This window comes from Pleurodeles waltl, chromosome 8, assembly GCF_031143425.1.
Source record: "Pleurodeles waltl isolate 20211129_DDA chromosome 8, aPleWal1.hap1.20221129, whole genome shotgun sequence".
In the NCBI taxonomy this organism is placed as follows: Eukaryota; Metazoa; Chordata; class Amphibia; order Caudata; family Salamandridae; genus Pleurodeles; species Pleurodeles waltl.
In genome coordinates this window covers 349,540,972-349,563,262 of record NC_090447.1, presented here as the reverse complement: position 1 = coordinate 349,563,262, position 22,291 = coordinate 349,540,972, and the positions used below count along the sequence as shown (strand labels likewise).

Sequence of the window (22,291 nt, the reverse complement as noted above, 5' to 3'; positions counted from 1 at the left end):
GATAAAAAAGAAAGACATTTGTAGAAAAAAAAGGGTAAAGTTGTGTTATAGTTAGATGATGAAAGGAGACATCTAACAAAAATAAAAACACTGATATACTGCAGTTATAATTTAGTCTATTAACTATAAATTGCGCACCCATCAGGCACTGCTTATGACCTCATATTACACCAATCAACATAGTCAATGACATAATTGGTGATATGATACATTACAATTAAAGAACAGTATTGGTGAAATTAAGGAGTACAGCAAAGGTTTGCATGTGTGTGTGTGTGTGTGTGGGTGTATATATATATGTATGTATGTATATATGGAAAAGGTCACTTACCTACATCTGTTCGTGGCATGTTGCGCTGCAGATTCACATGCTGTGCACTGTTCCTGCCATCTAGTGTTGGGCTCGGAGTGTTACAAGTTGTTTTTCTTCGAAGAAGTATTTTCGAGTCACGGGACCGAGTGACTCCTCCTTTTCGGCTCCATTGCGCATGGGCGTCAACTCCATCTTAGATTGTTTTCCCCGCAAAGGGTAAGGTAGGAGTTGGTGAAGTAAGGATACTGGAGGTGCCCATGCAATGGAGTAGATATGTATGTACATAGTGTGTAGTAAAGGAATATTTATTTACATATTTACAAATTACATGCAACTAAAACGGCTACAGGCTCCCGGGGAGGTGGGAGGGCGCATGTGAATCCGCAGCGCAACATGCCACGAACAGATGTACACTGGGTAAGTGACATTTTTCGTTAGATGGCATGTGTAGCTGCAGATACACATGCTGTGCATAGACTACAAAGCAGTAATCTCCCCAAAAGCAGTGGTTAGCCTGTAGAAGTTGAAGTTGTCGGAAATAATGTTCTTAGTACAGCCTGTCCTACTGTGGCTTGTTGTGTAGCTAACACATCTACACAGTAATGCTTAGTAAATGTTTGGGGCGTAGACCATGTGGCTGCCTTACAAATCTCTGTGATTGGTATAGTACCGAGAAAAGCCATTGTGGCGCCTATCTTTCTAGTGAAGTGTGCCCTTGGAGTAATGAGTAAATCTCTTTTAGCTTTAAGGTAACAGGTCTGAATGCATTTGACTATCCATCTGGCAATGCCCTGTGTGGATATAGGGTTACCTGCATGCGGTTTTTGGAAAGCTACGAACAATTGTTTTGTTTTACGAAATTGTTTTGTTCTGTCAATGTAATACATTAGCGCTCTTTTTATGTCTAACGTATGCAATGCCCTTTCTGCTACTGAGTCTGGCTGTGGAAAGAAGACTGGGAGTTCCACAGTTCGGTTTAGATGAAAAGGTGATATGACTTTTGGTAAGAATTGTGGATTTGTGCGGAGAACCACTGTAAGGAAATGCCTCCTTGGCATGGTTACCCCCTGACTTTTTGCCTTTGCTGATGCTATGTTTTGAATTGAAAGTGTGCTGAGGCCTGCTAACCAGGCCCCAGCACCAGTGTTCTTTCCCTAACCTGTACTTTTGATTCCACAATTGGCACACCCTGGCACCCAGATAAGTCCCTTGTAACTGGTACCTCTGGTACCAAGGGCCCTGATGCCAGGGAAGGTCTCTAAGGGCTGCAGCATGTATTATGCCACCCTAGAGACCCCTCACCCAGCACAGACACACTGCTTACCAGCTTGTGTGTGCTGGTGAGAACAAAACGAGTAAGTCGACATGGCACTCCCCTCAGGGTGCCATGCCAGCCTCTCACTGCCTATGCAGTATAGGTAAGACACCCCTCTAGCAGGCCTTACAGCCCTAAGGCAGGGTGCACTATACCATAGGTGAGGGTACCAGTGCATGAGCACTGTGCCCCTACAGTGTCTAAGCAAAACCTTAGACATTGTAAGTGCAGGGTAGCCATAAGAGTATATGGTCTGGGAGTCTGTTTTGCACGAACTCCACAGCACCATAATGGCTACACTGAAAACTGAGAAGTTTGGTATCAAACTTCTCAGCACAATAAATGCACACTGATGCCAGTGTACATTTTATTGCAAAATACACCCCAGAGGGCACCTTAGAGGTGCCCCCTGAAACTTAACCGACTGTCTGTGTAGGCTGACTAGTTCCAGCAGCCTGCCACACTAGAGACATGTTGCTGGCCCCATGGGGAGAGTGCCTTTGTCACTCTGAGGCCAGTAACAAAGCCTGCACTGGGTGGAGATGCTAACACCTCCCCCAGGCAGGAGCTGTAACACCTGGCGGTGAGCCTCAAAGGCTCACCCCTTTGTCACAGCACCGCAGGACACTCCAGCTAGTGGAGTTGCCCGCCCCCTCCGGCCCCGGCCCCCACTTTTGGCGGCAAGGCCGGAGAAAATAATGAGAATAACAAGGAGGAGTCACTGGCCAGTCAGGACAGCCCCTAAGGTGTCCTGAGCTGAGGTGACTCTAACTTTTAGAAATCCTCCATCTTGCAGATGGAGGATTCCCCCAATAGGGTTAGGATTGTGACCCCCTCCCCTTGGGAGGAGGCACAAAGAGGGTGTACCCACCCTCAGGGCTAGTAGCCATTGGCTACTAACCCCCCAGACCTAAACACGCCCTTAAATTTAGTATTTAAGGGCTACCCTGAACCCTAGAAAAATTAGATTCCTGCAACAACAAGAAGAAGGACTGCCTAGCTGAAAACCCCTGCAGAGGAAGACCAGAAGACAACAACTGCCTTGGCTCCAGAAACTCACCGGCCTGTCTCCTGCCTTCCAAAGAACTCTGCTCCAGCGACGCCTTCCAAAGGGACCAGCGACCTCTGAATCCTCTGAGGACTGCCCTGCTTCGACGACGACAAGAAACTCCCGAGGACAGCAGACCTGCTCCAAAAAGACTGCAACTTTATCCAAAGGAGCAGCTTTAAAGAACCCCGCAATCTCCCCGCAAGAAGCGTGAGACTTGCAACACTGCACCCGGCGACCCCGACTCGGCTGGTGGAGAACCAACACCTCAGGGAGGACCCCCGGACTACTCTACGACTGTGAGTACCAAAACCTGTCCCCCCTGAGCCCCCACAGCGCCGCCTGCAGAGGGAATCCCGAGGCTTCCCCTGACCGCGACTCTCTGAAACCTAAGTCCAGACACCTGGAAAAGACCCTGCACCCGCAGCCCCCAGGACCTGAAGGACCGGACTTTCACTGCAGAAGTGACCCCCAGGAGTCCCTCTCCCTTGCCCAAGTGGAGGTTTCCCCGAGGAAGCCCCCCCTTGCCTGCCTGCAGCGCTGAAGAGATCCCTTGATCTCTCATTGACTTCCATTGCGAACCCGACGCTTGTTCTAACACTGCACCCGGCCGCCCCCGCGCCGCTGAGGGTGAAATTTCTGTGTGGGCTTGTGTCCCCCCCGGTGCCCTACAAAACCCCCCTGGTCTGCCCTCCGAAGACGCGGGTACTTACCTGCTGGCAGACTGGAACCGGGGCACCCCCTTCTCTCCATTGAAGCCTATGCGTTTTGGGCACCACTTTGAACTCTGCACCTGACCGGCCCTGAGCTGCTGGTGTGGTAACTTTGGGGTTGCTCTGAACCCCCAACGGTGGGCTACCTTGGACCAAGAACTGAACCCTGTAAGTGTCTTACTTACCTGGTAAAACTAACAAAAACTTACCTCCCCCAGGAACTGTGAAAATTGCACTGTGTCCACTTTTAAAATAGCTATTTGTGAATAACTTGAAAAGTATACATGCAATTGAAATGATTCAAAGTTCCTAATGTACTTACCTGCAATACCTTTCAAACAAGATATTACATGTTAAATTTGAACCTGTGGTTCTTAAAATAAACTAAGAAAATATATTTTTCTATACAAAACCTATTGGCTGGATTTGTCTCTGAGTGTGTGTACCTCATTTATTGTCTATGTGTATGTACAACAAATGCTTAACACTACTCCTTGGATAAGCCTACTGCTCGACCACACTACCACAAAATAGAGCATTAGTATTATCTCTTTTTACCACTATTTTACCTCTAAGGGGAACCCTTGGACTCTGTGCATGCTATTCCTTACTTTGAAATAGCACATACAGAGCCAACTTCCTACAACCACCTTATGTTTATGTATTTGTAAAAAGGGTTCTTGAATAGTAAACGCCTGTATTTCGCTAACTCTTCGAAGTGAAGTGATGGCTATTAGAAAGGCTACTTTCCAAGTCAAAAATTGGATTTGACAAGAATGCATGGGTTCAAATGGTGGGCCCATGAGTCGTGTTAATACAATATTAAGATTCCACGAAGGTACTGGTGGTGTCCTTTGGGGTATGATTCTTTTTAGTCCTTCCATAAAGGCTTTAATAACTGGGATTTTGAAAAGCGATTTTGTATGTTTAATCTGCAGATAAGCAGAAATTGCAGTGAGATGCATTTTAATGGAAGAGAAGGCTAGATTGGACTTTTGTAAGTGTAGTAAATAACTTACAATGTTTTGTGTGGAGGCATCTAATGGCATAATCTGATTAGCCTGGCAGTAGCAAACAAATCCTTTCCATTTGTTAACGTAACAATGTCTTGTTGTGGGTTTTCTTGCTTGTTTAATGACCTCCATACACTCTTTGGAAAGGTTTAGATAACCAAATTCTAAGACTTCAGGAGCCAGATTGCTAGGTTGAGCGATGCTGGATTTGTGTGTCTGATCTGTTGTTTGTGTTGTGTTAACAGATCTGGTCTGTTTGGTAGTTTGATGTGGGGTACCACAGATAGGTCCAACAGTGTGGTGTACCACGGTTGGCGAGCCCACGCTGGTGCTATAAGTATTAGTCTGAGTTTGTTTTGACTCAGTTTGTTGACCAGATAAGGAATGAGCGGGAGAGGGGGAAAAGCGTAAGCAAATATCCCTGACCAGCTAATCCATAGAGCATTGCCCTTGGAGTGAGGGTGTGGGTATCTGGACGCGTAGTTTTGGCATTTTGCGTTTTCTTTTGTTGCAAACAGATCTGTGTTTGGTGTCCCCCAGCGGTAGAAGTGATCTTGTATAATCTGGGGATGTATTTCCCATTCGTGAGTTTGTTGTTGATCTCGACTGAGATTGTCGGCTAACTGATTTTGAATGCCTGGTATATATTGTGCTATTAGGCGAATGTTGTTGTGAATTGCCCAATGCCACATTTTTTGTGCTAAGAGACATAGCTGTGACGAGTGTGTCCCCCCTGTTTGTTTAGATAATACATTGTTGTCATTTTGTCGGTCTTGACAAGAATGTGTTTGTGGGCTAGAAGGGGCTGAAAAGCTTTTAGTGCTAGAAATACTGCTAGCAGTTCTAAGTGATATATGTGAAGTAGTTTTGTTGATTGTCTCATTAACCTTGTATGCTGTGATTGTTGAAGTGTGCTCCCCACCCAATCATGGAGGCGTCTGTTGTGATAATGGCATGAGGCACTGGGTCTTGAAAAGGCAGTCCCTTGTTTAAATTTACAGGGTTCCACCATTGAAGCGGAGAGTGTGTCTGGCGGTCTATCAACACTAGATCTTGGAGTTGACACTGTGCCTGCGTCCATTGTTTTGCTAGGCACTGCTGTAAGGGCCGCATGTGTAGCCTTGCTTTTGGGACAATAGCTATGCATGAGGACATCAAGCCTAGTAGTTTCATCACAAACCTGACCGTGTATTGTTGGTTTGGTTGCATGCTTGATCTTTGTGGACTTGGAGTGGCAAGTGCTCTTTGTGTGTTGAGTGTTGTTCCCAAGTATTGCTGTATTTTGGATGGTTGTAAATGTGATTTTTGGTAATTTATATAAAACCCTAGTTTGTGTAGAGTATCTATTACATATTGCGTGTGAACGTGACATTGTCGCTGAAACTGTCCTCTGTAGGAACCACAAAACCCCCCTCTCTGGTACTGAGATTGGTAGGTGGGTTTTGTTTGGGAGGTGGATGGTTCTGATGGTTGCTGTCTAAACCCTCCCCTAAACTGTGGTTTCCTAAATGTTCCCCTATATTGCGAGGAATAGAGCGCGCCCATGGCTTTGGCCGTGTCCGTGACATTTTTCATTTTTTCTATTGCGGTATCCACTTCCAGCCCGAATAGTTGATGTTGATTAAACGGCATATTCAATACCGCCTGTTGTATTTCTGCTTTAAACCCAGAACTTCGCAGCCATGCATGTCTTCTAATTGTTACTGCTGTATTGACAGTCCGTGCCGCTGTATTAGCAGAGTCTAGTGCAGAGCAGATTTGGTTGTTTGATATGGCTTGCCCTTCTTCAACCACTTGTTGGCCACGTTTTTGGTGTTCTTTGGGCAAGTGCTGGATGATGTCTTGCATCTCGTCCCAATGCGCCCTATCGTAGCGGGCAAGTAGAGCTTGTGAGTTGACAATTCGCCAATGATTGGCTGCTTGCGATGCCACTCTCTTCCCTGCTGCGTCAAATTTACGACTTTCCTTATCAGGGGGTGGCACATCCCCTGATGACTGCAAATTTGCCCTTTTTCTTGCAGCCCCCACAACCACTGAGTCCGGCGGGAGCTGTTGAGTAATAAACACTGGGTCTGACGGGGGCGGTTTATATTTCTTTTTGACCCTTGGCGTGAGGGCTCTGCCTTTTACAGGTTCTTGGAAGACCTGCTGTGCGTGTTTAAGCCTGGTAACATTGGCAAACTTTGGTACGATGCATGTGTGGATGCCAGAGTGTTAAACAGGAAGTCATCCTCAAGCGGTTCAGAGTGCATTGTCACGTTGTGAAATGTTGCTGCTCTAGTCAGTACCTGCGTGTAGGACGAACTGTCCTCTGGCAGCGAAGGTTTTGTTGGATAACACTCTGGGCTGTTGTCCGATATTGGTGGGTCATATAGATCCCAGGGGTCAGCATCGTCTTGAGTCATCCCAGTATGTGTGGGTGACTGTGCTATTGTTGTACCCACTGGTGACAACTGTGGTGATTGAAGTGGGGACGTTTGTGGTGAGAAATGTGGGGGTGGTGACCTTTCTCTAACCACTTTGGCTTTTGGTTGCATCTCAGTCTCATGAAAAGCCAGTTTTCTTTTTGACTTGAGCGGAGGGATGGTTTATATCTTCCCTGTGTCTTTCTGGATTTCTAACCTTTGCTGCGTTTGGTCATGTTTGTCTAAATCCAGTTCTTGCTCAAATCTATGCCTTTCTTTGAGCTGTAGAGCGAGCCCTTGATCTTCAGTATAGGAAGTCCGTTTCGGCTCCAAAGCCGGCTTTTTCGGCACCAAAATTCCCATCGAAATTGTCTTTTCCGGGTCCGATAGCCTTTTTCGAGGTTTGCTCGTCTCGAGCACTTGATGCCGAATTTTTTCGGTGCCGGTTTCTCGACCGGAGTCGGAAGTTTTCGGCAATGTCTTGCCCTTTTTCGGTGCCGATGTTACTTGGTCACCATCTTTTCTGTGGGTGGAGCCATGGCCTTCCGGCAGTGGCGTCCCGAGGCCTTTTGTTTTTAGCTCGGACCTTGGGTGTGGGACGGGGCAGGTGTACTCACTTTTTGTGCCGCTGTCGAAGGTCGATCCCCGTCGGATTCATCCAAGTCCAATCCTTGAATGGATATCTGCATCTCTTCTTCTTTGACGTCGACGTCGAGATGTTGTTTCGACTTCAACGCCATCTGTAGTCGTCTTGTGCGTCGATCCCTTAAGGTCTTCTTGGATCGAAACGCTCGACAGGCCTCACAAGTATCCTCTCTGTGTTTGGGCGATAAACACAGGTTACAGACCCGATGCTGGTCTGTGTAAGGATACTTTGCGTGACTCTTGGGACAGAAACAGAAGGGGGTCTGGTCCATTAGTCTTCGACGACGGGTGTGGTCGGGCCGACCAGGCCTTGGTGAAGTTCGGAAGCCTCGAAGGGCTGCCGAAGCGGTCTTGTTGTCGGTGCCGATGTGATGAAACTAAACCGGTCCCAAACGTAAACAATACCGATGAATTTCGATGATTTTCTAAGTTTCCCAATTCGAATTACGTAGCGAAGAGGAACACATCCGAACCCGATGGCAGAAAGAAAAACAATCTAAGATAGTGTCAACGCCCATGCGCAATGGAGCCAAAAAGGAGGAGTCACTCGGTCCCGAGACTCAAAAAGACTTCTTCGAAGAAAAACAACTTGTAACACTCCAAGCCCAACACTAGATGGCAGGAACAGTGCACAGCATGTGTATCTGCAGCTACACATGCCATTGAACACATATATATATATATATATATATATATATATATATATATATATATATACATATACACACACACACACACACATATACATACACATACACACACATACATTTCTAGAAAAAGAAAGAAAACAGTTAAAAACCGAGTTATGGTCACCTAAGCAAATAACACACACCATAAGTTGCACCGCCCATCATCTTCTCTTTTTGGCTCTTTTCTTTCTTTATAGATTGTTTGCAAATTGGTGTTTTGAGAATGACTATTGGCGCACATCATGGTGTGTTGCGTGAGTGTGCTGTGGCTCGACTGCCTTTAATCGTTCAATCACCCAGTCAGTCTTCCCCCTAAACAATCTAGAGCCGTCAAAGGTCATGGCCAGAAGGGTAGACATCTTTTGAAAACATGGTTGATGCCATCCAGGTGTGCCTTCTAAACCCTACACTGGTGTGAAATACTGTACCCACACAGTACATGGATGTCCAAACCAGCACACAAGATATATTTGACAGCGTACTGGCAATTATGTATCATTTAGGCCAGCAAGGACCGGAGGTCCTCCAAGACAGCTAACAGGATTTCAATAGCAATGGCCCATAAAAGGTGGGTGTGTACCTGCCCAGAATGCACTCAGCGTTCAAAATACAGTCCCGAGCTGGCACCAGCAGTCTCGTCACTGACATGGACGGGACTGGCGTGGATCCTGGCTCTGGAGTAGAAACATGAACAGGCAAGGGAATGGGGGGGGGGGGGGGGGGGGGGGGGGGGGGGGGGGGGGGAGGCATGATTCACACTGAGTTAGTTGGAACATGGGAAGGGCCTGCTGGCAGAAGTCCAAATGAAGCTCACTAAAGATTTGAGGGCCAGAGGGAGCCAGAAGCATGTGAAAAAAGATGCAGCAAGGCCTCCTTCAAGGTCTCAATTTGCTGTGGGGTTGAAGACAGCTAAGGGAATTGGGACATGCTGGGACCAACTACAGAACTAGATTGGCGTCATAAGAAGCTTGTGGGGTATGACCTTTCGAATGACGTGCTTGTGCCATCTCATCTGATCTCTGGTAGCTAGATGGGGATGAGTAATGGTCAGTTTTCTTGTGCATGTCAGGCTTACCAGAAGACGTTGAGCAGGAACAGGACTTCATGACGGACAGAATCCTTGAACTGGATCGATGGTGAACGACCAGCAACTTGGAACGAGATCAGGATCTTTTTTTTTTTTTACCATGACCTTTGCTGTTGTTCACAGACATAGGGTTTAGCTTCCCGCTCCCGAATCCTCTTCTGGTGCGTGAGGGTGTATTTATCACACAACTTCAAGTCGTGTTCAAAGCCCAAGTACCAAACATACATTCTTTGCACGTCCGGGTCCGATGTCTGCTTCCTGCAGCCCTGGCACAGATTGTATCCTGCCATTTTCACGGGAGACAACATTCCTGGCACACTTTTGGAGCGTCATTTTTGAAGTAGTAGGACTACTGAAAGTTGGGAGAGGTTCTCTGGATCCGTGTTGATGGGCATGAATAGAAAGGATTGGACATTAGTGTGCATGGGTGGTACTAAAATGTGACTTAGCTCCATCCCATCAGAGGCGGAATGGAGTAACAGCGGAGCCACATGGCACCACCTACTAACATGCAGAAGCATTGCTGAGAAACCTTTCCAGACCCACTGTGGTGCCAGGGAATCTTCCCAAAGAGAGGAATCTGGAGTTAGAAGTAGCCATCAGAAACTAAGAAATTCAAGTTACAATAATGATTAGGCATGGAGGGACAGAATTTTTCTTTTTTTTTTTTAACGTTTGCCCAGGATTGTTCCCCTGGCAGAGAAAAAGTTAGAAAAACTTGAGGTAACGTTCATAACACTTAATAACCATTTTCTCCTATTAGTCTGACAAATGTCAAATTCGACCCAGCTACTTAAAGGTGTGCAAAAACTTTGCAAAGTGTATCACAAACCTAACAAGCTAACTAAGGTAAAAAGAATTATAGCCGAGTACAAACTCCAGCACAGCATGGAATATATTTTCTAGAGAACAGATGCATGCAATAACTCACATGCCCAAGTTTATATTGAGCTTGAACAAAAAAATCCAATTACGTATTCAGGAGCTAAGAAAAAACCACATTGAAGATGGTATATATTACCATTAGTGGTGTGCAAAAAATCTAACATCACAATATTAGCCACTGGGTGTCTGAAAATGGACGTCCTGGCTCATTCTGTGTAATTCAAGGTCATGTAAATCTTCAGTTTATTGATTGTGTGTGAGTCTGTTCGAAATTTTGTGTGCTATCTAAGCTTAGGAACATTTGAGTTTTGGGTTTCTTGTTTGCTGGGGTTTAGGTGGATCTCAATTCCAGGTTGTGTGTGGTTTGTTTTTGTCCATTTTTGGAGTGAAATAACACTTCACAATGTGTGATACCCATCTCTAGAGTCAAGTTACTTCTCTGATGCCTAAACACCCTCTGGCGACTGAGAGACAGAAGTAATGAATCATGCAGTGTTCATAAATAAGGGACCATAGTAAGCACTGTCTGGCTGACCGCAATCCCATGCACGCTGCTGAGAAAAACACACTGAAGGCATGCATCAGAAGCATACGTTACCTGTATTAAAATCTGTGGTGATATTCTAATAAAGGTATAAAAGACATGCTTGTGTCCATGGGACACTTATACACTGAAGATAAAAGTATGGGCTGGGTAACAGTGGATTATCATAATATCTTGGACCCGTCAAACTCTAAAGGAACATTAAGTGAAATTTTGTTCTTTAAAAAAAAAAAAAGAATCTGGTATAGCTGCTGCTTATTTTCCATTTCGTATAAAAAGGCAAAAGTGGAGTAGTAGGATCAGTGTATTCCTAGAAACACAAAGAATGGATAGTACTATGTTCAGTATGGGAATGATCACAACAGAACAGCTCTTCTTTCACTAGCACAAAATTCAATATGACACACAACTCTGTAAGTGTGCCAATATATAAATGTATAAATAAGTGAATGCATTTTGATCCTGCAAAATGCCAATACAAACAGTCTTCTTTGGGCAGGTACATTCTCAATATGGGAAAATCTCCTTGTTATTAAAGCAATATGTAGTCCATGGTTCAGATTTACAAAAATGAATGCAGGAGGTTCTAGTTCTAAGTAGAATTCACTACATTATGATGATAAAAAAACACTATATTAAAATTAAATAGTACTTTACTGGGCATATACAGTGATAAGGTAAAGTCCCCATGAGCAGCAACACATCCATAAAAAAACAGTAGGGCTTGTAATGAATGCCTACACATAATTCTATGACTTACCTCTACCTCAACTGGCTAGACACCGCACCTATGCAACAATGTTATTGTGCTTTAGCTCACTTTTTGTAGACCATTCAAACACACTTTAGGGTCCAATTGTAAACAAAGAAAAGTTAGGCATAGACATATGTAGCTCTGAAGCCGCTTATATAGAGGTTAAGAAGAAATTCCATGTTATGGCTCTATTGAAAAGTGCAAAAAAGCGTCTTAATTTTTGTAAAGTGACAATTTTGCAAGGACAACATACTCGGTGTGTGATGTTAACGTGTTCTCCACATACAAACTATGTTCTCCACAACACACCTTGATAGGCCTAGTACTCACCACTACTAACCATTAAGAAGTACTGCCTAAAACTGACATTCTAAGAATTCGTTGAGTTTGCAGCAGTGTCTGGTTCCTGAGGTGACCCTCACTAGGTACAATAATTGTTAGAATAATTGTTCTGTTGTCCCTCAGGTACTTAGGCTCTACAGAACAGACTTGCTATTAGCAAACTGAAGTCATTTACGATGAGTACAACACAGCTGAGTGCTCTTTAGGGCATGGTGTGGAACTTCTGTCGACAATAAGATACCAAGCTACATGGAAACTTGCATATTCTTATTCAGCGAGCAACATAATTGAACTGACTTTGAAATAACTTTTGGATCCGAAACCACACAATGGTAAACAGTGTTCTATGTTTAAGTTGTTTAACCAACAAGGGAGGTAATAGCCATCAGCTAGCATTATTTCCCTATAAGCCATGTTTCAAATTCAGAAAGTAGCGAGGCAAAAGGTAAATTAAGTAGAGCTCCTGGCTCATCACTCTGTACAGTGGGGTTTTGGTAGCACACATTGCCAAAGCCTATCTGTACCAATTTTGCTTGGCCTGTGTAATGTTTCCCCCAAATAACTTACTTGAGCTGCTGGAGCCAAGAAACGATGCGCTTCATATCATCATTGATAGACTTCTCAATTTCATCAAGTGTTGGCTGATCTGGAAAAATATTGTCTCTCATTTAGTTGATTAAAAAAATACGTATCATGGTTCTAAAATATTAAGACTATACTAGGTCAAAACAGGTTCCTAACAACAATCTCAGCATGCAATTACTTGAATTACAAAGTTACTCCTGTATACATTGTTGTAGTACATTCCTAATACAAAATACATATTTATAAAAAAGAAAATAATTTATAATTCCGAAAATACATTAGGTTAGTGTAGTCACCTGACCTCTTCAACTAGAAGCAAACAATTTATGTAGGAAAGTGCCTCCTGTTGACATGGCCCTGGCGCGCGCGCGCGCGCACACACACACACACACACACACACACACACACACACACACACACACACACACACACACACACACACACACACACACACACACACACACTTTTTTCCTCCTCCCCCCCACGTTCTGCCTGGTATCTGATGTGATTTTAACAAAAGTGAACTGGATTCCTGCTAACCAGGTCTCTAGTTCCAAAATGTTTTCCCCTAAATTGTACAGTTCTTTTTCTCAATTAGCACCATATTTAGCACCATCTGTAAGTGCCTAGTAAATGGTACTCCTGGTGCCTAGGACGTGGGCACAAAAGACAGTCCCCTAATGGCCGCAGCACAAACTGTGCCAACTAGAAGGACCCCTCACCAACAGCAAGCCAGACTGCCACTGCAGACTGTGTGTCTTGGTGCAGACAAAAGTGAAAACGCTGTAGGAAAGCAGTATCTTTCTAATATGGTTACCCCACACTTTTTGCCTGGTGTCAGTGTGTTTAGACTGTAGTTCACTGCCATCCTGCTTATCGGGACTCTGGTGCCAGTGCTCTCTCCTCTAAAATTGGCTACATGGTAACTTTTACACCCCACAATTGGCATACTAGTGCACTCATGTAAGTCCCTAGCATTTGGTACTTAGGTACTCAGGGCATTGGTATACCAGGGGTCTCCCATGGGCTGCAGCATGTACTATGCCATTCATGGTAGCCCACACAAACTTTATCTGGCATTACAGAGTGCATGAAGTGGTGCATTTTCTCGAGACCCACTGCCTTGAGTGTACCAACATCAGGCTTTATCTTGGTCATTTCTTTCTCCGTATGTCGAACCAAACAGTGAGTTGCCAGTGAACGGGAGGTTGAGAATCCTGTTTTTCTGCCTCAGGTTTCAGTCCAGCAAGGTGAAGCCAGGATAACCTTCTGGCACAGATGTTGTGGCAGTATCCATGTGCCCCCAGGTCTGATGAATCAGCAGCTGGTTGGAGCCTAAGATGCTTCATGGAGGATTTATTTTACGTCCTGTCTGTCCTCTTGAGGTAGCTTTCCTGTGAACCTGGAAAGCGAGTACCAGAGTGACCTATCGTACCTCCCCAACAATGCAGAGGCGCTGGCCATCTTCATGAAAGAGGCAGATGTACCTAGAGCGTTCATATGATTGCTGTCTTTATCCGGAGGTACTTATAACAAGGCAGCAACAGAGTGATTCCTTCAAGCTGCAGCAACATTGACTGAGTATGGTGGTGGTGGTTCAGTCCTTAAAAAGTACAGATCTTGGTCTGCGGCCTTGTACTTTTTCAGGATCCAAGATGGCACGTTTCGAAGAGAAGTCGGAGTCCGGAAAAGTTGCATCAATGGTTTTATCAAGCCAGCAACCAGAGGGATGAGTGGTCTAGATGCTGCTTTGTGATGCAGAGTCTCAAATAGGACTGAGGACGATGTGGTAAGCGCTAGTAAGTCAATGTTCAGTTTTGCTGTGCCTCTGACTAATACATCCTTAAATGTAACTAAGCTGTCCACCAGAGACACCCTTGCAGGCAGCGTGTCCGAAAGGGTTGGTAAGTAATCCCTCACAGAGGAATGTGAAGTGGTAGACCAGGAAGGTGTGCTACGTCTAGTATGGTGTGATCTGTATAGATGGGATCATCAAGATCTGGAAGTAGACCTGCTTCTTGGTGACTTTCTATTGACACCTGTGTGGAGTCCTGGACTTTGATCTATGCAACCTACACCCCTGCAGTCTTTGATGTGCGTGGAGACTGCAGGGATACTGTACGTCGCATTACAAACGTGGATGGTGAATCTGGAGAGAATGCCAGAGGACGAGTATGCTTTGGTGATAGAGTATGTGTAATGACCCCAGATGGAGAACAGGTTTGTGAATTGCCTGAACCAGGAATTTGAGGAGGATCACTGTTCTTGCCCCCACTTTCCAGCCAACATGGTGAAGTATGCTTAGGTGGATCAGCAGAGTCTAACTGGTGCTGGAGACGTTGGCTCCACTGACTCAGTTGAAAAATGTGCAGAGCTGATGAATGGGAGCTTGACCTTGACAGTCTTTTAGATGGAGTCTCCATCGATCTTAACCTTTCTGGCTCTCTCAATGTCGATGAGTGTGACCTCAACATAGGAGAACTGGCCTGGTGTGTGTGTGGGGACCTAGGGTACTTATACCATGTCAAGGTATCCCCTCAGTGAAGCATAGGCAGTGTCTAGAAGCCAGGATCTCTAGAAGTAGCTGTGGATGAGCAGCCAAGGCTTACCTAGGAGACATGCAAAGCTCATGCAATACCACTGTAGTCTCACAGCACTTACACACATGAAAGAAACCACACAGGGTTACAAAAATAAAGGTACTTCATTTTAGCGACATAATACCAAAATTACTAAAAAGGCAATACTCCCTTAGGGGGTAAGTAAACACAATAAACTTGTACACTAGTAATCAGAAACAGGCATAGAAAGGGTTAGAAAACAGTGCAAATGTAGATAACCAATAATGTCCTGAGGGGGAGCCAGGACCATATACTAAAAAAAGGGAATGCGAACACAGAACCCCCACCTAGATAAGTGGAATGTGTAGAGGGGACCTGGGGGTACTAGAAAACCACAGAGGTAAAAACCACAATAACCCTCAGAGACCAGGAAAGCAGAAGTAAATCACTGGAATTTCTCCAAACCACCCAAAAGGAAGAAAAAGAAGAAGACACCCAGAGAAGACTGCAAGAAACCAGTGGTGGATTCATGGAGTAGACCTGTGGAGAGAGGGGACCAAGTCCAAGAGACACAGTCGAGTCCAGAAGTAGTAGGAGCTACTACCCACCAAGCTCTACTTGCAGAAGTTGGTCGACGGAGATGGAGATCAGGTCAGCAATGCAGCCCTGGAGCCGAAGAAGAGTTCCTGAAGGATGCAGAACATGTCCCAACTTGGGATGAAGATTGCAGACAGGTGTCCGTGGGGAATTCAATCAACAAGCCATGGCAAAGGCAAACTCGCAATTAGTAGAAAACTGGTGCAGTCGGGGACCAGCAAGGCCCAGGAGGGTGAGTACAGGGGACCCTCAGCATCGCAGAAAGTCCACAGGAGCAGAGGCAGCACGCACAGGAGTCCCACAGGACGGAGACACAGAAGTTGGAGAAGGAACCCAAGCAGCACTACAGGAAGGGATCCCATGCAGCAGAAGAACCACACAGAGAGCTGTGCGTCGCAGGAAGGAGTGCTGGGGACTGGAGCTACACGTCGCCTGAACATCCCTTGGAGGAGATGCAAACAAGCCTTGGCAGCCGCAAGAGACGCGGTGCACGGGGGTACTGTCCTGCGTGGGATGGCAAGGGCTTACCTCTACTAAAGTTGGTCAGCTGGCAGAGAGGACCAAGAGGACTACTTCGGACCACCACCTGTGATGCAGGATCCACGTAGCTCAAGATGAGGGGAGATCCACGCAGCAGGTCGTTGTTACAGCAGGTGACTGCGGATGCAGAGGAGTGACTCCTTCACTCCAAGGGAGATTCCTCCTCCTTCTTGTGCAGGCTGAAGAGTTGCTGTCTTCTGAGGATGCAAAGCCGGGGAAATGTTGCAAAGCTGGCAGGAGCCGTGGAAACAAAGTTGCAGAAGAGTCTTCTTTGTGGATTGCAGCGTTGTCAGTTCCTGGAGGGCCTAGTTGCAGTTCCAGTGGCCAGAAGTCGAAGTGAAGGTTGCAGAGGAATCCTGCTGGAGTCATGCAAGCCGAATCTGAGGACCCACCCAAGAGAGAAACCCTAACTAGTCCTGAAAGGGGGGACTGGTCACCTAGCCAGGTAAGCACCTACCAGGAGGAGGCTCTGACGTCACCTGTTTGGCCTGGCCACTCAAATACTCCCAGAGGCCCCTGCCAACCTAGGAAACAAGATGGCAGAACCCACGGATCCTCTGAAGGAGCTCTGGGCACCACCCCTGGGGTGCTGATGGACAGGGGAGTGGTCATTCCCCTTTCCATTGTACAGTTCCACACCAGAGCAGGGACAGGGGGTCCCTGAACTGGTGTGAACTGGTTTATGCACAGAGGGCACCAATGGTGCCCTTCCAAGCATACCAGTGGCTTAGGCAGGCTACCCCGCCCCAGCCAGTCACACCTATTTCCAAAGGGAGAGGGTGTTACCTGCCTCACCCAAAGGAAATTCTTTGTTCTGTCTTCCTGGGCTTGATCAGATCAAGCAGCAGGAGGGCAGAAACCTGTCTGAGGGGTGACAGCACCTTGGGCTGCCTGGAAAACCCCCTAAGAGTGGTGGTAGCAATGCCGGGGGCCTCTAAGGAGCCCTTGAGTGCATGGAATCATACTTGCAACAGTATTGGGGTATGATTCTGACATGTTTGATACCAAACATACCCAGGTTCGGAGTTACCATTTTGTAGCTGGACATAGATAGTGACCTATATCCAGTACACAAGTAAAATGGAGTCACTGCACTCACAAAGTGCAGAAAAATGGGCCTGGGGTTTGTGGGGCTCCTCTGCTAGTGCAGGGGTGCCCTCACACACAGGTACCTGCACCCTGCCCTCTGGTCTGAGAGGGCCTACCGAAGGGGTGACTTACAGTGACCTGGTGCAGTGACGTAGTGAAAACGGGTGCATGCACCCGTTCCACGCAGACTGCAAAGGCAGGCCTGCAGACCCCTTTGCATGGGCTCCCTATGGGTGGCAGAAAAACTGTTGCAGCCTACAGGGATCCCCTGGTCCCCCAATGCCCTGGGTACCTAGGTACCATATACTAGGGACTTACATGGGGGACCAGTATGCCATTTATGAGAAGAAAAAGGCACAGTTACCAAGTTAGAAGGGAGAGAGCATAACCACTGTGGGCCTGGCTAGCAGGATCCCAGTGGACACAGTCAAACACACTGACAACAGGCAGAAAACGGGGGTAACAATACCAAGAAAGAGGGCACTTTCCTACACAGGTCATTGAAGGTTGTCTCAAATGAACATCCTTTGACAACATATCTTTTGTTAGCGCAGTGCCTTGACTATGGCTGGTGGTGTATTGGCCACGACAGAGCAGTCGATGAATGTGTCAACAGCGACATTGTCACTGACAGTCACTTTGACGACACTTAAGTCTTCAGCATGATAATGGGCTCTCGATCTTGATGCTGATGGTGAGCACAGAGAAATTTCTACTGACTTCGGCTCTCTACCTGGCAGGGGTGACGTTTCTCATGTGCCTCAAGAGATATTCCTCTGTACACTAACTTCTTCTGAGAGGAAAGCTCAATGTAGGAGGATTAGACGTCCTAGGGCCTCTTGTATATCCTGCCCTTCCTCTCTCTTGCGGGCTATGCAACCTGATCTCTCTGTCCTTCACAGTTATTTTGGACAACTTTTTACAGTGATGACATGTCAGGGAAACAAACAATACAGACTGAATGGGTGTCACTCTGCGCCTTCTTTTTTCTACAAGAAGGGTACTTCACAAAAAGCGATGGCATGATGTGACAGAAAAAATATATTTTTCAGTCAGAAAACGAGTTATGTGTACACTCGGTACTTAAAATAGCCAAATGATGACAAAAAAAAGTGTAGGTTTGAAGAGAATTTCTTGACAAAAGCAAGAGAGACTGCAGAGCTTAGTGCTCCAGGATCGTAACTGCAAAAGCTGGAAACAAGGACTGGCTGTCACCTGTGGGGCATGATGGAATACAAAAGGTCCTGTGAAGTCTTAAAGGCACAGTGTCAGTTTTCTCTGTTATTCTTTAAATGCAGCCTATTGGCTAACAATGCCATTCATTCCCCTGCAGTTTTCTTTCCAAAAAAGGGTGGCTCTCCCAAATTGTCAATCTATTAGCCCCAGAAATTCCCCAAAAGAGAAAGCTTAAATCTTCGCCCTCATTCCCCCGATTTAATCAGACCTAGTGGACAAACATCTGCTTTGGAAAAATTGGAAAGGAAGTGGCGTAAGGCTATGATGCTGAGGAACTGCGGCAATTTAAAATAGCACTTAAAGCTTACCACAAGCAGACTAAGAAGGCCAAAAAGGCTTATTTCTCAACTCAAATTGCAGACGTTCAAGGTGATCAAAAACTGATTTTTAAGATCTCCAATTCTTTCTTAAAACCCAGGGCATTGGAAAGTGAGATCCCACCCTCCCAAGCACTATGTAATCAGATCTCCTCTTTTTCTGAGGAGAAAATACGGACCCTTTCAAAGAGACTTTAGCACTCCCACATACTTATTGAATGATTCAATGAATGGTGGGCCATCAACAGTAGGAACCAGAACCTTACCAGCTTTCCAAGAAATGTCAATAGCCCAATCTCGCCAGGCTATTCTGTCCTGTAAATCAGTTTCACCAAATGACCCCTGTCCTCTGCGGGTCCTCCATAAGGTTGTGGACACAGTAAACCCCTGATCAATGAGATTCTGAACACTTCCTTAGCTACAGCAACAGTACTGGCAGATTGGAAGTTGGCACTAGTTAAACATTTGAAAAAGAACCCACTTGCACACCCAACTATATTGTCCAACCTGAGTCTAATCTCACTACTTCCTGCAATGAGTAAAAATTCTTTTTTTTTTTAATCTAAAAATTGACTAATGACCAACTAATCACATTCTTGGAAAACGCTAATGTGCTTCATCCACGGCAATCAGGGTTTTGCCCAAGGCATTCCACTGAACTGGAAGTCATGGATACTCTTAAATTGACTTTGGATGCCAGTATGAATGCAGTGTTGATTTTGTTAGACTTTTCCACTGCATTCGATGCCATCTCTAATGACATATTGCTCCAATGAATCAAAGAGTGTGGAGTTGCTGGATCAGCCCTCTCTTGGATAAAATACTTTCTGGCAGATCGCAAACAAAAGGTCTTATTAAGCCATTATTTTTCTGCAGAAGTAACAGTAACCTCAGGAGTTCCACAAGGCCCATCGTTGAGTCCTGTTCGTTTTAACATCTATGCGGACCCTCTAATTTCTCCAATTTTGCCTTTCGTCATAGACACTATTTCGTATGCAGATTGTACTCAGCTGATATTATCGCTGAACAAGGCATCACTTGGATCAGAGTTCAACTTTAGAAATTGCCTAACTGCAGTTATTCAGTAGATGCAAGAAAACCACCTGAAACGCAACACTGAAAAACTTAGATCATGCGGTTGGGTAAAGCAAACGTTTTCGCTCCAGCTGAATGGTGGTCAGACTCAGTACCTCCACCACTGTAGAGGTCGTTAAGAACAATTGTCTTGCCGGCCACAGGCTCTTGCTGTAGCAGGCACATGGTTCAATTTAATAAAGTCCCTAAGGATTTTTCTTTTTAATTTTGGGCTTCACCAGCCAGAAAGAAGGTTGCCTGTGCGCTCAATATCCCCAGGCTGGATTACTGTAAAAGTCTGTATGCCGGAACTACAAAACAGACTGTGAAGAAACTTCAAGTTATCCAGAACTCAGCTGCCAGAGTAGTCTAAGTTACCAAGAAGTTTATCTGCCTCAGTAGTCTTTAAAGCTCTGCATTGGCAGCCAATGCATAAAAGTCTTATTTATAATTAAAATCGGACGACTTTCAGAGCCTTCAAAGCAACTGGACCTAAATTGTCAACATGAAGGTTTACCCACTACACCGCAAGTAGAACCCTCAGGGACTCCTCCCATTTCGGCTCCATTGCGCATGGGCATCGACTCCATCTTAGATTGTTTTCCCCGCAGAAGGTGAGGTAGGAGTTGTGTATATAGTAATAATGCCCATGCAATGGAGCAAATATGTATGTACATAATGTGCTTAAAAGCGTTATATTTCCAATATTTCAAATGTAGTTAAATTTCAGTCAACTTAAAACGTCCACAGGGTCCCGGGGAGGTGGGAGGGCGCATGTGAATTTGCAGCGTCTCATGCCACGAACAGATGTACACTGGGTAAGTGACATTTTTCGTTTGATGGCATGTGTAGCTGCAGATACACATGCTGTGCATAGACTAGTAAGCAGTTATCTCCCCCAAAGCGGTGGTTTAGCCTGTAGCAGTTGAAGTTGTCTAAAATAATGTTTTTAGTACTGCTTGTCCTACTGTGGCTTGTTGTGTTTTTAACACATCCATGCAGTAATGTTTAGTAAATGTATAAGGCGTAGACCATGTGGCTGCCTTACATATTTCTGTCATTGGTATATTTCCTAGAAAGGCCATTGTGGCGCCTTTCTTTCTAGTGGAGTGTGCCTTTGGTTTAATAGGCAGTTCTCTTTTAGCTTTAACATAACAGGTTTGAATACATTTAACAATCCATCTGGCAATGCCCTGTTTGGATATTGGATTCCCTGTATGACGTTTTTGGTAAGCTACAAACAATTGTTTTGTGAAACTGTTTAGTTCTATCAATGTAGTACATTAGAGCTCTTTTTATGTCTAATGTATGTAATGCTCTTTCAGCTACAGAGTCTGGTTGTGGAAAACAACACTGGGAGTTTGACAGTTTGGTTTAAGTGGAACGGTGATATAACTTTTGGCAAAAATTTTGGATTTGTGCATACAACCACTTTATGTTTGTGTATTTGTATAAAGGGTTCTTGTATGGTAAAGGCTTGTATTTCACTCACTCTTCTGAGGGATGTTATAGCTATTAGACAGGCTACTTTCCAGGTTAAGTATTGATTTCACAAGAGTGCATGGGTTCGAATGGTGGACCCATGAGTCGAGTTAATACAATATTAAGGTTCCACGAAGGAACTGGTGGTGTTCTTGGTGGAATGATCCTTTTTAGACCCTCCATAAATGCTTTTATGACTGGGATTCTAAATAGTGAAGTTGAATGTGTAATTTGCAGATATGCTGAAATTGCTGTGAGATGTATTTTAATGGACGAAAAAGCTACGTTCGATTTTTGTAAGTGTAGTAAGTAGCTTACAATGTCTTTTGCGGACGCGTGTAATGGTTGAATTTGATTATTTTGACAGTAATAAACAAATTGTTTCCATTTATTTGCATAGCAATGTCTTGTAGTAGGTTTTCTAGCCTGTTTGATGACCTCCATACATTCTTGTTTAAGGTCTAGGTGTCCGAATTCTAAGACTTCAGGAGTCAGATCGCTAGATTGAGCGATGCTGGACTCGGGTGTCTGATCTGCTGTTTGTGTTGAGTTAACAGATCTGGTCTGTTTGCTAGTTTGATATGAGGCATTACTGACAGGTCTAGTAATGTTGTGTACCAAGGTTGTTGTGCCCAAGTTGGTACTATTAGTATTAGTTTGAGTTTGTTTTGACTCAATTTGTTTACAAGATACGGAAGGAGTGGGAGAGGGGGAAAAGCGTAAGCAAATATCCCTGACCAACTCATCCATAACGCATTGCCTTTGGAGTGAGGCTGTGGGTACCTGGATGCAAAGTTTTGGCATTTTGCATTTTCTTTTGTTGTGAATAGGTCTATTTGCGGTGTTCCCCACTTTTGGAAGTAGGCTTGCAGTATCTGTGGATGAATCTCCCATTCGTGGATCTGTTGGTGATCTCGACTGAGATTGTCTGCCAATTGGTTTTGAATTCCTGGGATGTATTGCGCTATTAGGCGAATGTGATTGTGATTCGCCCAATGCCAAATCTTCTGTGCTAAGAGACACAGTTGTGATGAGTGTGTGTTGTTTGTTTGTTTAA

At 45.1% G+C, this 22,291-nt stretch overlaps 1 protein-coding gene across 2 annotated transcripts in view; it reads right to left on the bottom strand.

Moving 5' to 3' along the window:
- Positions 1-22,291, bottom strand: part of MED14 (mediator complex subunit 14) — an 801,766-nt gene that overhangs the window by 590,562 nt on the left and 188,913 nt on the right. For both annotated transcript variants that reach the window (XM_069204216.1, XM_069204217.1), the window contains exon 12: positions 12,321-12,399. In XM_069204216.1, coding sequence (XP_069060317.1) covers positions 12,321-12,399 — 79 coding nt within the window. The remainder of the gene's footprint in view (positions 1-12,320; positions 12,400-22,291) is intronic.